At 40.7% G+C, this 15664-nt stretch overlaps 1 protein-coding gene across 2 annotated transcripts; it reads right to left on the bottom strand.

Annotated features, from left to right (window-relative positions):
• Nucleotides 1-1908: 1908 nt before the first annotated feature.
• IPP (intracisternal A particle-promoted polypeptide) lies at nucleotides 1909-15654 on the bottom strand. 2 transcript variants are annotated; one of them, XM_063427688.1, is made up of 9 exons: nucleotides 15588-15654; nucleotides 13929-14279; nucleotides 11120-11551; nucleotides 10857-11012; nucleotides 9649-9816; nucleotides 7721-7858; nucleotides 3932-4054; nucleotides 3531-3751; nucleotides 1909-2736 (listed from the first exon to the last, which is right to left on the bottom strand). In XM_063427688.1, exons 2-9 carry the CDS (start codon nucleotides 14221-14223, stop codon nucleotides 2512-2514), a joined length of 1758 nt encoding a protein of 585 aa, XP_063283758.1. In that variant the 5' UTR covers nucleotides 14224-14279; nucleotides 15588-15654; the 3' UTR covers nucleotides 1909-2511. The 2 variants fall into 2 exon arrangements, with proteins under 2 accessions (XP_063283758.1, XP_063283757.1); XM_063427687.1 differs by having other exon boundaries at nucleotides 15583-15642.
• Between the last annotated feature and the right edge of the window lie 10 nt (nucleotides 15655-15664).

Here is a 15664-nt window from a genome sequence, read left to right as displayed (position 1 = left end):
TACAGTGCCTGCAGAGATCTTTTATGGACCCAATTAGGAGAACCCGAGGACACGGACAGGGTTATTTACTAAACTCCAAATTGTAGAGAATATAGCCATGCTGTGACTAGTGCGCAGTTGGAGAATTTTTCTATTTCAGTTTTTTAGCCTCAGTTTTGCCATTGGGTTTTAAGTTCACCGCAATTCTTTGTTTAGTAAATAGCCTGTCAAACAATTTTCTGGATTATGTTGGACAGAGAGAAACTGCTAGATTGTACATTTTTACATAATTTGTCGGCTGATTAACAGTTAATGGATGATGGGAACTGTGCAGTAACAGGGCTCTATGTTACAGATACAGAATGGGTGTGCATTATGGTAAAACACAGGTCATCCCATTGTTTAAAGTGATAGTATAGGGCTAGGAATACAAAGCTCCCTTACGCCCTCTCCCCCTTGCAGTGTAAAGTCTAGTAAACCTTTACTTTACCTACCTGATTCCAGCATCTCCTCCGACCAGGTGGGCACTAATGCGCATGCACAGTAAACGACACAAGCGCATTAAGCCCTCCTCATAGGAAATAATTGCTGCAATGCTTTCCTATACCGATTTAACGGACGCTGGGTGTACTTATGCAGAGTGGGAGTATGTCCAGTGTCAGTTATGCAGAACCACCAGGAAGTGCCTCTAGTGGCTGATTGACAGCCACTAAAGGCAGTCTTAAACCTGCAATGTAATTATGTATTGCTGTTTTACAGAAACTACAATAATTAACATTGCAGGGTTAGGGGTCACAGCACCCACTCACTGCAGTGATCCTTAACGCTGCCTATAGTGTCCCTTTAAGGATTAAGAGAAGTGTGACTGAGCTGAAACCCTGGCTAATATGGACTAGCAGATGTAAAAGGGCAATAATTATCTGTAGGGGTCTTTACCATGGAAGGGGAAACCATGTTTTTTGTTTTTTTTTTGCATGATTGTTGCGTGGAACGATAAAATCTAGACAAACGCTGCACAGTAAACTGTTTAATATGGGTAGGACAACCACAGGCACACACTGAAATAGGACTCTGCAACCAACATATTATACAGGAGGCTGGATCTAGGTTTTATGCTCTGTGCATAGATTATCTATGCTGCATGTACAAAGAGGTGACTGAGGGTTAGGGTTTGAGCCCTGATGCTGGGGGAAAAAAGGGAGTAAAACCCTTTGCTTCATGGCAAACACTACTCTAGGTAGGGACACTATAGCATTGGGTTTGTAATCCTAACCCTATAGTGTTCCTTAGAACATACAGCAATACAAGATAGTGTTTTATTCACTAGTGTAATATTTAGTAAAGTGAATGTTCCCCTTAAACTGCAGCCTGGAAAACACACCAAATCCATTTCATGTTAAAAGTCATGACTGATTTATAAATAAAAAAATGTTATTGGAAGTCTAGTACCGCAGATCTAAAATGAATATTCCTGTGTTTTGTATTTACAACAAACATCACTCAATTGCAATCAATAAAACAAAACATTTTATTCAAAACTACTAAAATATATACTTCGGCAACAAATGGAGCACATTCAACCCAACGCAGAAAAATAAAATAATGTAATTTACAATTAAAACAGTGGATATTCCTTGTAAACGATGCTGTTATATTGTGCAGCATGGAATGCTGGAAGCTACAGTTTTACGGAGTTCCTGCCATCGTTTGAGACTTTTTAAAAGTGCCTTCATCAACACCAGCAATTCCCCCTTTTTTGAAAATGCCATCTAAACGTTCCTGTGCTAAACGCCAAATACCATGGGAGCAAGTCGTACCTCTTACATGTACATTATTGGCAGACAACTTTAACCCCTTAAGGACCAAACTTCTGGAATAAAAGGGAATCATGACATGTCACACATGTCATGTGTCCTTAAGGGGTTAAAGGGACTTGGGCCGAGCCCCCATTTAATAAATTCTATTGATTATCAATTTTATTGATTGAACTATTCATTTATTAAGCAATTCTACGTCAAATATAGTTACAGGACACCAATAGTCCTATGTGAAGGTACATTGCTCTTGGCTGCTTTTTACAGTAGCCATCTTGGAGGAGGTAGAAGTGATCTTTAAATAGGTAAATCAATGTATAAAGTGGACCCTGTCACCCACATGTATTTCAATGATGGAGTTTTACAAATAATTTCTCAATGAAAGACTTTTTTTTCTTTTCTTCTTTCAGTTGATAAGTGCCATCAGGAGTTACTACCAGGTAGCTTAGATCATTAAAAGTGCCTTGTTGCTTGGTTAAACCATCGCAGTAGTTTGTAACAAAGTCTATGACCGTATTCCAATTGCTAAATGCCAGGTAATAAGAAGTAATCAGCTCCTTTTTAAACCAGGGGAATTTTGACTCTCACATTAGCCTTGAGAAGCAGGATGTCTGTGCCTCCAGTGAGAAGCTTGGGAGATACAGAGTGTTTGGAAGTGCTCTTTGTTTGCACAAGCAATTTCAAAGTCAATAGAAGCATATTACTTTCAGGATGTTTGTCAGAGAACAGCCAACCCCCCCTCGCACCGGCTGGTAATCATGTTGCTGATTTCAGTCCAGGAATCTGTGTGTGGATTATAAACCTCCACAGAGTCGGATGTAACTGGAGCAGAGAAGTTCTGAATGGTGGCTCGACCGCCTGCCGCATACAGCAACCCATTGACGCTAATCACCGATACCCCCGCTCTGGGCTGCTTCATTGATGCAATCTCCACCCATTGCTCCTACAACCGAGAGGAAAGAAAAATCACACTCAGCGTTATACAGGCCCTGCCAGGAAGGCACGTCCGGACTCTTAATAATGTTTTTTTCGGTTTATTCACAGTTGAATAAGCATAAGACTACAAACTGTGAAAACGTGAATTAATTTCTTCTGACTTCGTTAACGTTACCATGAAACCATCTATACACCTAGCATGGAGACCACTGACAGTCTCACTTTAATTTAGTCCTTATTACTGCAGAGAGACGTAGAGGGTCATGCAAAGCGTTTTCTCTCTAACCATTATGGAGATACAGATATATTAAGAAAATGCAGAAATTTACTTATTGGCAAACTAATAGTAAGCCATAGTAAAGCTTTCGGTAGCTTGCATCTTTTCACTGAGCAAATTGCTGGCAATGCTGAACTACACATCCCACAAGCCTCAGCTGAATATGGTTTATAGCTGACCTTATTATGGCCTTTGCAGAAACTGTAGATTTTTAGTAAATGGGAGTAATGGGAGAACCCCACCTAAGGCTGGCATGCACGGTTTTACTTTTGATATTTAGTATATTTTAAGAGATCACACACTGTGTCGGCATCTGTAGAGGATTAAGGGGTACTGATGCTTGAGTAAACCCCCCACTAATCTCTGACAAGGGAATTATGGGAGTTCTAGTACATCATCATCGGGGGACAACCTTGTTTTAAGAACCCTGTTCTAAAGTATTTTAATTATCCCACATTCCTGGAAAGGGGAAGTTAGAACTTCTTAAATGTAAAATACAGAATAAATACACAGAACCAAAATACCTCTTCAAATGAGAACCTCTCCACAATATTGAGCGCGTCCTGTCTCTCGTTCCAGCCACCCACGGCATATAGACAGTCATCTAAAGCCGCAACCCCCAGGTAGGCCCTACAGTAACGCATTGGCGGTAAAGAGGTCCAACGCCTGGCAATGGGGTCATATACCTCGGCTGTGGTCAATTCTATCCCTTCATGGCTGACACCACCAACCACATAGATAAGTCCTAAAAAGAGACAGTGCAGTCTTGATTAGACAGTGATTTTTACACAATAAGTGTAGATTGATATAATAACAGAGGAAATCGTGAAGTGTGTGCGGTATTTATAGGTTTGCATACATTACAGGAAGCAGTTACCAATTAGCTTAATGACAATCCTTAGTTATTGCAGTATTGTTAGAGTACCTTCTCTTTCACAGCAGGCAAAGTTATATCTGGCCACGGACATACTTCCTACGATCTGCCACGCATTCTCCTCTGGTGAAAAACGCTCAATGCCATTTCCAATTTCAGATCCGACCCAGCCACCTGCAAGACCACATTTCCTGATCATTTATTAGGACGTTATTCACAAGAGATACACCACAAAATACTAAATAGATTTATTGAGAAGTGCTCCTTTAATGATAAAATAGCAAATCATGGACACCACTTGCTTTACATGCAAGAAAAATGCAGTAACACTGCACACTGCAATATGTGCTCTAACACACAGGGTTACATCAGACATTGCATTTAGTGACAAGATAAAGCCTTCATGGGTGGTAGCAGGGTAACATGTAACCAGATAAAACATGTATATTCGAAGCATGGGCTTGTCACCAGTGGGGTACCTCAGCGATCTGTACTTGGACCCATTCTCTTTAATATTTTTATTAGTGATATTGCAGAAGGTCTTGGCTGGTGCCGAACACAATGGCACACGTTGCTATACACAGTATACACTACTACTACATACACACACAGCCACAAAACAAACAGTACACACACACACACACACACATAATCCTCTAGACTGTAAGCTTGTTTGAGCAGGGTCCTCATCTAATATTCCTGTGTCATTTTGTAAATATCTCATTTATTGTTAAATGTGCAATGCTAATCAGCAGTGGCTAAGGCCAGTAAGGTATTGTCATGCATGAAAAAGGGCATTCATTCTCGGGATGAGAATATCATTTTGCCTCTTTATAAATCACTGGCAAGACCACACATTGAATATGCTGTGCAATTTTGGGCACCTGTTCTAAAGAAGGATATTATGGCACTAGAAAAAGTGCAGAGGCGGGCTACAAAATTAATAAAAGGAATGGAACATATAAGCTATAAAGAAAGGTTAACAAATTTAAACCTCTTTAGCTTAGAAAAAAACGTCGCCTGAGAGGGGATATGATAACAATATACAAATATATTCAGGACCAATACAAACCATTGTGTGGAAATCTATTCACAAACAGGACTATTCATACGACATGAGGACATGCGTTTAGACTGGAAGAAAGAAGATTTTGTCTAAGGCAAAGGAAAGTTTTTTTTTTTTACTGTAAGAACAATAAGGATGTGGAATTCTCTGTCAGAAGAAGTGGTTTTATCAGAGTCCATACAGATGTATACTTAAAATAGAATATAATTTTGCAATGGAGTGTAATAACTTCTTGATCCAAGAATAAATCTGACTGCCATTCTGGTGTCAAGAAGGATTTTTTTTCCTAGCTTGTTGCAAAATTGGAAGTGCTTCAAACTGGGTTCTTTTGGATCAACAGCAAAAACAAATGTGAGGAAGGCTGAACTTGATGGAAGCAAGACTCTTTTCAGCTATGTAACTATGTAAAATCTCACTCTCCATCAGAATATTGTAAAGCGCTACGGAATAGGTTGCCGCTATATAAAACACCCATAATAATTCTAAACTTAGTACATGCATAGTACACACATTGTAAGTAGCAATATAGTGGTTTAAGAATTTTCCCCTTACAATGTTTTTTTTCTTCTCCTTACGTCACTCAGTGTGATATTACGTAACATTGGGGGATGTTCTCTACAGTGATTCCACACATACATAATTAATTATGCAAGAAAGGCGGATGTATGAGCATGAGGAGAGAACAGGAAACATGGGGAGGCTTACAAAAAGAACAAAAGGCTACATTTACTACATATAAAAGGATTACAATTTACATACAGTCAGCAGAGCTGAGAGTTCCTGCAGACTTGATAAGCCACTCTTAGTGGGAATGATCAAAGAGTCTTAGAATGTCCCGTCTTACCTGGGAGAATCTAATTGTGTTAATTTATTCAGGTCTCTTCTTAAACAATACAGGCTTTCCTGGTCACATTTAAGTTCCTGATATCTTATAACTGCAATAGTATAATATATATATTCATAGATATTAAGGGGTACCACTTACGACATACCGGGAGATGCTGGACGCAGACTATTGCGCCTTATGCACGGACATAAATACCTTGTTTATGTGCATCGCTTTACATTAAGAGGAGCAGCGATCTTTGATCAGAGGCATCATTTATCTATCCAAAAAACATGTAGTTAACAGAGAGTTAGTGTACACTGAATGAATACGGACATCAAGTGATATTGCCAGACATCATTAATAAAGTATGTTCTAACCAGGTGTTTCTTCAGAGTTGCTCCCAGCGAGCAAAAGGTAAGCCAGGGCATTCTAAGATTGCTATAGTGGTTTTGGTGTGATCTCCCGGTTCTCTGTCAAAGTTCAAGCCATTTGACACAAGCAGAGGGTACTCCGGCACCCACAAACTTGTCTCTTATTTGCTGTAATCCAGCAATGTCAATGTTTTCAAGATGTCAAGGACATTGATAGTTTGAGGGATTCAGTCAACACTCCCAGCTGATTCCACACAGAGTTAGAAATTGTATATTAATTCATTCAGAAAAGGTCCGGGCTGAGGAAAATTGCTTTCAAAACTGTAGTTTGCCATCACCATAACCAATAGCGGAAAACAGAACGAGTGGTCTGCCATCACTGTAACCACAACTTCCAATGGCTGTAGTTTATAGCGATTAGAATATCCACTTAACAGACATGTAATATGTTCTCTCTGAGCATTATTTTGCAATGCAGTCATGATTATCTTACGTTGAGCAATAAAACTAAACTGTCCAGTAGAAAAACAAGATGGCTTCACACAGATTCATTTATTTATAAACCTTAAAGGAACACTATAGTGTCCACTGTACAGCGCTACAGAATTTTGCTGGCGCTATATAAATAATAAAAATACATACATGTATTCCTGACAATATAGTTGTAAAAGCACATTTTAGGTCCTCCGCTTGATAAAGACCCAGTTGGGTTGAAACGTTGTTGCTTTTGCCGCGATAAAGCTGCTATTTTTGATACTATCCAGAGTGCCACGACCATTATTTATTCTACAAATCTGGAAGTGGGGCCTGGCCGACCCTGGCTGTTTGGGGAGTGCGGTATCCATTATATCTCTATAGTTGTAAAAACACATGTTAGGTTCCTGGCTACCCTTGCCTTCTTTTAAAAAGTCATTTTGCTTTCCAGCGCAGTATCGGCCGTGCTGCAGCTGTCCCCACCTCTTTGACGGAGATCATCATATTTAGCTAATCCATTGGGAGGCTATTGTGCGGCAAAACGCTGCGCAGTACCAATCAGCATCTTCTCATGAACATGCATTGGATCAACATTCAGCGTCACGCTGTGCAGCACAGTCTCAGGAAGCACCTCTAGTGGCCATGTGAATGACTGCACCTAGAGGTGTTACTAGGCAGCAATTACATTGAGCTGCAATTGTTCTGGTGATGATAGTGTCCCTTTAAGAATCACATTCCAGTCGTTTACACTGAAAAATAGATATGCTCATGTATAACGCAAAAACAGATTAAACCGAGCATATCAACACTGGTTGCAAGGACACCAAGTAAATTAATTACCAGGTCCAAATCCCTTTAAAAAAAGCATTGTAACATAGTAATAGGTCAGTCAAGCAATGATAGCTTTGTGATTACCAGTGAATACAGGTCTATACAAAGTCAAACCATTTTCTTAAGGGTCTGATTTGAAGATTAGATTAGAGGCTGTGATGCAATCATAACATGTAAAAAAAAACCTCCAGCTTTCACACATACTGGCTATTCTTGCACCATAGACATCCAGTTAACACAAAGAGGAGGGGGTGGGACAATTGACTCACCCAGAGCATAGATGGCACCATGGCAGGCGCAGGCTCCGAGCCCACAGCGTGGTTGGTTCATGGAGGAAGCTGCAGTCCACTGCTTAGTCACTGGGTCATAGCACTCAACACAGTCAAAGATCATGGAATCTTTTTCACCTTTCACAGGAAGGAGAAAGTTTTAAAAAAGGGAACAGGATATTGAAATTGTTACAATGGCACAGCGGTTTACATGCAAGTATTAAATCAGGTATTTCAGAGAATACAGCAAATCCAATGGAAATAAATGTATACTGGGGTCTGTTGAGAAAGTGCAATTTAATTTGTTTCATAATCAAGAATATTCTTTTACATACATCAGTCTGTGTGTGGCTCCCACTTGGAGAGGAGAAGAAAGCACATGGGGGGCACTGGTGTGCAGGAACTAGAAAGGAAGTTGTGGGGTTGATCTATTGAATGTCATTATTGTTTATAGCAGACATGGGCAACCTTTGGTATTCCAGGTGTTGTGGACTACATGTTCTGGAATGCCAAAGCTCACCTACCGCTGGTGTAGGGAATGCCCATGAAATGCAAGGCTCAGTGTCAAGGCATTCAAAAGGTAAAACACTTTTGTTGATATCATTATATGGCCAGTGTTAATGTGTCAAGTAAATGTGGTGGGCTGAAAGGAACACTGTAGACACCCAAACCACTTCAGCTCATTGAAGTGGTCTGGCTACAGGGTCCCTTAGCGCTGCAATGTGAAACCGCAATGTTTATATTGCAGCTCCAAGTCTGCCCACAGTGGGTGTCTACTAGACAGCCACTAGAGGGCTTCCTGAATTGAAACGGACCTTTGGTCCATTATGTGACACTGGACGTCCTCACATGAGGACCACCAGCGTCAGATTTTTCCCCATAGAATAGCACTGATTCAATGCTTTTCAATGGGGAGACCTAATGCATGCGCTGCATTTGCTGCGCATTAGAGCCTGCTTGTCGCGGGATGTCGGAGCGTCGGGCCAGCGCCGAAAGACATCGGCCCTGGGATAAGGTAAGTTAATAAAGGATTTTTAACCCTTTATTTACTGGCCTAGGGGGTGCGCAAGCAAAGGGGGAGGCAGGTGGAGTGATAATGCCAGGAATACAGCTTTGTATTCCGGATACTATAGTATCCCTTAAACACAATATGGCTATAAGGTGGAACTGAACCCCCATATTTGTTTACATAGATAGGCGATTTTAAGCAGCTTGATCAGATTTATAAGTGTATTTTTATGTGCGTGCTGTAACTTAATTTGTTTCAAGTAAATATACAGACCTGAAAAGCCTATTAAAACTTAATTTATAGAGTGAATAAAATATTTTTGTGCTCCAAGTTCTCTTTCCTTTATTTATTTTTTTTTTTTTTTTATTATGCAGGCACTTCACTTAAACCAAGGTGCCAGATGTCTTCACAAACTATGAAAGTCCTAAAAGGTTACTCAAGAGTGAATTCAATGTGAAATTAAACTTTAAGGGCAACATAGGCTGATTTGACTAATCTTTCCAGTTTTTTAAACTAAGCTTTTGAATTCACACTTTAATAAATTACTTTGTCCGTGAATAAGAACATTACACATTTCTACTGAGCAGCGCTGGACTGAAAGAGTTAAAGTAATCGATCCTTTTACTCCTTTATGATGGTTATGTTGTGGCAGCAATGTTGTTAATTATTCTGCTGATACAAGGGACATCCAAGTCAATACCCGAGACAAGCCTCTGTTGGCGGAGGACAGATTTAGTGGTCCATCAATGACTGAATGGAACAATCATTCAGATTAAGAGACATTACTCTTTCACTGAAAAGTCTGTTTAGATTTCTGGGAAAAAAAAAAAAAAAAAAAAAAAAACACCTGGAACTGGTCTCCTGACATAAACCCCAAAGTCCGCCAGAGTTCCAGCTTCAGGGATTTTGAAATCATTACCTCCGATAACATATATCTTCCCGTCCAATACGGCCACACTCATGCCGCTGCGAGCTTGGTGCAGAGATGAGATGGTGCTCCAGTATTGGCTGAAAGTATCGAAACGTTCCACACAGCTCAGAGCTCGGCTGTCACTCCATCGCGCCCCCTGCAGGCGAATATAGCCACCTGGGCAAAGACAAAAACAAGCATCTCATTTACATAATTCCAAGAGTTAAATGTCGTCTGCCTGGGATAGGCAGCACAAATTTACATAGAAGTGAAGAGTTCAATGAAGTCAACATGGGGAGAAAAGGCAGCAAGCATTACAAAGTATTTGCATGGGTGGCACCCAGATTGTAGACTTGCTGTGCGGGAGACAAACACACATCACCATTCAAACCGTACCTGGGGTGAGAGAAGGTGCTAGAGGAAAATAAGCTTCCATGTCATCACCTTCTCCACTTTTTTATGGCTGAAATGTATTCCAAACATTTTTTTTTTGTTACCATTTACAAATCGTGTGACGGCCAAAAGTTTAGGCAAGATCATATGCCCTCTCATGGGAGTATAACTCAGGACTGTCTCTTTGAGGTACTTTGTTAAAGCACTCCAGACCCCTAAAGCACTTTATTTTGCTGAACTACTTTATGTGCTAAGAGTGTGTCCTTTTGTTTTCATTTTTAAACGGTGCCAATTTCTATAGAAATCTGCACTTTTATAAATGAACCTTGTTACACCTGTCAGTCAGACAACCAGTCATGTTGCTTCCTGGTTCGGTTAGCTCAGTGGAGCTAAACTCAAGAGGCAGCAATTGCCCAGAGCACCTTCTTTTCAAAGATTTATCATTGAGCTGCATTGGGAAATGTGTGATTGGACAGCCACAGAAAGTCTGGGCGGGGTTAGAAGGGGAGGGCTTGCAAAGGCTGCACAGGAGAGTTTTGCAACTTTTGCAAGCTATTCTTAGATTTACTCCAATGAAAATGCAGAATTAAATGTATGGGTGTTCTCATAGGGGTATATCAACTAAACAGTGATTAAAAAAAAATAGTCAGTGGTTTGTCAATTTTTTCTAGTGTAATAGTCAAAGCACTACTTATACATATGCAACATTAAAATATCATTGTGCTAAAAGATGGAGGTGAGCTGAATTTGCCTTCTATACCCACAAGCACTGTTTATTTTGAATTCCTTCTATAAAAAGCACATAAAAAAAAAATCATCCCTACCAATGGAATAGAGGAATTTACGAGCTTTTCTGCGTGGACGAACACGAGATGCTTGTAGAGAGTTGCAGTGCTTCTTATCTTTAGGCGAGGGGCATGGCTCGTAATATTCCCTCAGCAGAGTCTGCAAAGCCACCCGCAAGTTGAAATCAGTCACATCTATAGGACGCAGGGAAATTAGAAGACAACTATCAACAATTTTTGTATCCAATCTTAACAGGTGATGGTCAAGCATCTAGGTAAAAATGTGTGGCAGCCATTTTTACCTTCAATGCTTTTTTGAAGTCTTTGTGGTGGAAGCAATGAGAAGCGCACTGGTTCCAGTACCTCAACTACATGCCTCTTGCGTGTTCCAATGTCCCCCTGGATCCAAGTCAAGGCAGCAGAGAAGACTTGATGTTCATCCTCAATACAGAGTTCTTCACTGCGCAAGATACGGATCAGCTGGTCTTTTGTAAGAGTCGGAAATTCATCCCCCATCTTTACCTCTGGAAAATGTGTGTGGATGTAGCTCTCCGTGAAATCGACCAGTGATTGGCAAGCTAGCTGCTCAGAGAATTGGAAAAAGCCTACGCAGTTGCCTGGCTCAATCTGGTCCTTTAGGAAGTCACAGCACAGGTCTACTACATTGCTCAGCTGAAGCATGTCTGCTGCCGTCATCAACTCTTGTACGTTCTCTCCACTAATGCTCACCGAGCCTGTCCAAGGAGAAACAATAAAGACCAAATAATTCAAAGAATGTTTACAGGGAACAACCAAGTCATGACATAAAAAATAAATAAATAAAAAGAAAGAAGAATAGCTTGTTGGATTAGACAAGTTCCTGCACATATTCAAGTAACACAAAGTGCATATGGTGCTTAGACAAACCCTTTAAAAGAGTCTGTTATGGAAACAGGTGATAAGCTTAGGAAGGTTTTACCTACTTGTAATATGTTTATACCTTGTATCCAGTAATGTGGGAGCAGAGTGTGTCACGGGTATACCCACCATACAATCTATGGCAGACAGGATAGAGGCCAAGGATACCATAATAAGCTCAAACAACGCCCTAGATCACCACGTGATATCAAATTCCTAAGGCTTTAACCCCTTAAGGACACATGACATGTCTGACATGTCATGATTCCCTTTTATTCCAGAAGTTTGGTCCTTAAGGGGTTAAACTACAAAATTATTTCATTAAAAGTGGGCTGGTTATGCACAAACCCATATATTGTGCAGATGGAAAAATCTGCTGCAAAAAAGACGTAATATTTAAATCGTTAAGATATCCAATCAGTATATCTTGTGGAATGTCTACATTAGCTACCTGAAGTTTGCTTTGTGATTTGGAATGTAAATTTGGCTCTAAGTCATAAAGAGCTTAGAATGATGGGTGTAGTGTACAGATGACCAGGCACCTTGGTCCGAAATGAGATTTGTTTCCTGGTCATCCATATACTATTACTGTGTGATGGATAGAGAGGGATGGATGAATCCATCCATCCCTCACACTCAAAATCAATCAATCAATCTCTCACTCACCCACACTCACAAAATAAGTTTACTTACGGTTTGGAACCTGCTGCTCGGTCTCCGGTCTTCAGCCTGTCAGCCAGAGCCGCTGTTTGTGCAGGAGAACTTGGCTCCCACACTGTCTGCTCTAATTGCTTACAGGCTCCGGGGTTACTACAGGACATAGGAGGCGCGTTCCCAGTGCCTCCTGTCATCACGTTTGATGTATTTACCCAAATGTGAAGACGTCAAACCTGATGAATGCGAATTAGGCATTCACGAACTCGGAAGTTCCTCTGGTGGCAGTCTGAGTGACTGCATCTGGAGGTGTTCCTAGCTTTCAATGTAAACACTGCATTTTCTCAGAAAATACATTGTTTAAACGAGAAAGGCCGCAGGGAGCTATAGTTCTCACCTGAACAACCTCATTAAGCTGAAGTTGTTCAGGTGACTATAGTGTCCCTTTAACATACAGCATCCTGCAACGATGACTTGGTAGGAAGATAATGCGCCGATAAAACTGCATTGACACAGCCACACAGCTGGTAACGGAGTACTGATAAAACAATGACAAGTGCGCTCCAACGAAACCGGAAATTGGACTCACCAGGCAGCAATCTTCAATAAAGATCTTTACATATAAACAGAATACTGCAAGGACCAACTCACACTTTTGAAAAAGCCTTGGATAGGTGAAACGCGTCAAGTGGGACTCATTCTATTTTTAGACTTTTTAATGTCTTTTACTAGTTTGGTTAAAATAAAAGTTTGCTTTTATAGCTATTCACCTTTTATTTTTTCTTTGCTTCCTGGTACCAACATATCCATAAGTGGAGATTATACTAGCCATGCTGTTTAATCTAGAGCAAAGCCTGTACATTACCATATTTTCTTTTTTTACTTCACCATTGGATTTCTCTCCTGTTTATATTGGTCTCCAGATATATCACGCACACTGCATTGCATTTGGAGCACCTGTATTGCCAACATCATCACAGATCCTTAGACGGGGATTGTACCGTCCATGCGCAACACAGCAGAGCTCTAAGATAGCTCAATTAAAAGTGAGTGGATCTCATATAACACTATTATTTCAATTTGTATTCTACTATACTGTATTGCACTATTACTGTATTCTTTTTTGTTATTCTGAGGTCTACAGTATTACACCATCTAAAGATTTATGTACGTATAATTTTGGGCGCAGTATACGCCATTTATTCTACTATTTACTCATAAAACAATGCAGCTTAAATAAGACATATACGTCTTTAAGGCAGAGTAAGCAATGTAACTCCCATACAGCTCAGTCGGCTAGAAAAAGGTAAAATTACACATTGGATCGATGCAACATTTTATCTTTCCCAGGTCAATATAGGCATTACCACTGAACTGGAGAATAAGAATACCATCTATACTATCCCCAACCCAGTCCTCATGGACCCCCAACAGTCCAGGATTTATGTATTTCCATTTTTATTCAAATGAAGATACTGGCAAAACCTGAACTGTTGGTGGTCAATGAGGACTATGTTGGGGGACCGCTGAATAGTACAGGGGTACAGGATTATTCTATACCTGTGTAAATGAAGTCCAGTAGGAGCTGAAAGCTGCTTGGCTCCAGTCCCTGAATCTGTACCACATCATTTGATGCCTCCTTCATGCCCCCAGCAAGCAATGCGGCAAAGTACGGACTGCTGGCAGCCAGCACCAGCTTGTGCACTGCAAACACAGTTTCTCCGATCTGTATCTGCACGTCGCAGAACTCCAACTGAAGGCGCATTTTGTTTATCTGGGAAAGAAGGTGCTCAGCGTGTGTATTGAGGGTGTGTAGGTACTCCGTGGCTTTGGGTGAAGGCTCCAATTCCATCATACAGGACCACACAGTGACACCAGAGTCAGAATTCAGCTGCAGCTCCACTAATCTGACTGTAGAAAATAATATAAAAAAAACACAATCAATTAAAGAGAACCCCAGACCCACAAGTACTGTAACTGTAATACTTGCAGATAAAACCTTCACATTAAATGACACCGGTAGAATTTAAAATCTTAAAAGTAAAATTAAAATTGCATTTATTAGTCTCCTAGATATTAGTCTTGCTTGTGTAGAGAGAAAACAGTAGGTAGTCCCACGATTCCATGCATGCGATGGGTAAGCGTCAAGACACCTCAAGCAGAACAGCGTTTCTAGGAGTGAAGTTACAAGCGGTCACCTTAAAAAGCCAAGAATAAAGAATTGCATCTAATCTCCGAACTGCAGCAAACTGAAATCAGAATGGCAACATGTAGGCTAAAATTGGTGATCTGAAACGAATCACCAAGCAGTTTCATATTGGCTATTTTACCCTCACCCAACTTTCAGGTCAGATTTAAATTCACAAAAATGTGTTTTTTCTTGATAAGCCTCTATATGTTGCACTTGCAGAATATCTAAAAACAGATTTGTGATTTAAAATAAATGTAAAATCCAGAATTCAGGCATGAGCAAGTCAATGTTCCGTATATCTAACCCAGCATGCTTTGCACCTTTCCCAATAATATTTATATATATATATATCTTAAAACGTAGATACTTGCTATTCATTCCACTAGTGAAACGTAATTACACATAATTAATGCCTATAATCTTTGGAGTGCCAGTTTGTTCTACCAAACGTTGCGGCACTGATAGAGATATATATAACTTGATATCATTTGGGCCGGTCTGACGTGTGCATGCCATGGGAAAGTCCTGGGCTTGTCCTCTGGTGTCCGGAGACACGTACCCCAATAAGCACAGTTCATCATTAGATGGGCTTGCTCTGTTAAAACTAAACTCAGGGAATTCAGCCCGTATAGGAGACAGTGCTCTGGGTATACGCAGCCCTGAGTGGGTCTCTCCCTGACTACATCCAATTGTACAGCGCTGCGGAATATGTTGGAGCTTTATAAATGCCAATAATAATAATAATAATAATAATAAAAATATGGTGCCACTGGCCTGCTGCCTTGTAGCCAGTCCCACCCCCTGGACCACACTCCTATTAATACTGAGAGGCATGCTGTCACAGGAAAAGTGCTGCCCTAATGTATGAAGCATTCATATTCTGCAGGAGATCCACACACTGGGTTTCTCCTGCAGCATATGAATTCCCCATACAGCAGGGCAGCACTTCCCACGTGCCCAGGAGACCATGCTGTACCTGGCTGGCTGCATATTACATCACTGACACAAACCATGACATCACACCTCACCTCCTCTCTGAGCAGCAGCCAGGCACCTGCCACGTCATCAGCTGTCTGCCCTGAGCGCATCTTTTGTACGTCACCGG

This window comes from Pelobates fuscus, chromosome 7 (assembly GCF_036172605.1).
Source record: "Pelobates fuscus isolate aPelFus1 chromosome 7, aPelFus1.pri, whole genome shotgun sequence".
NCBI lineage: Eukaryota > Metazoa > Chordata > Amphibia > Anura > Pelobatidae > Pelobates > Pelobates fuscus.
The sequence above is the reverse complement of the archived record's forward strand: the minus strand, read 5'-3'. Positions and strand labels throughout refer to the sequence as shown.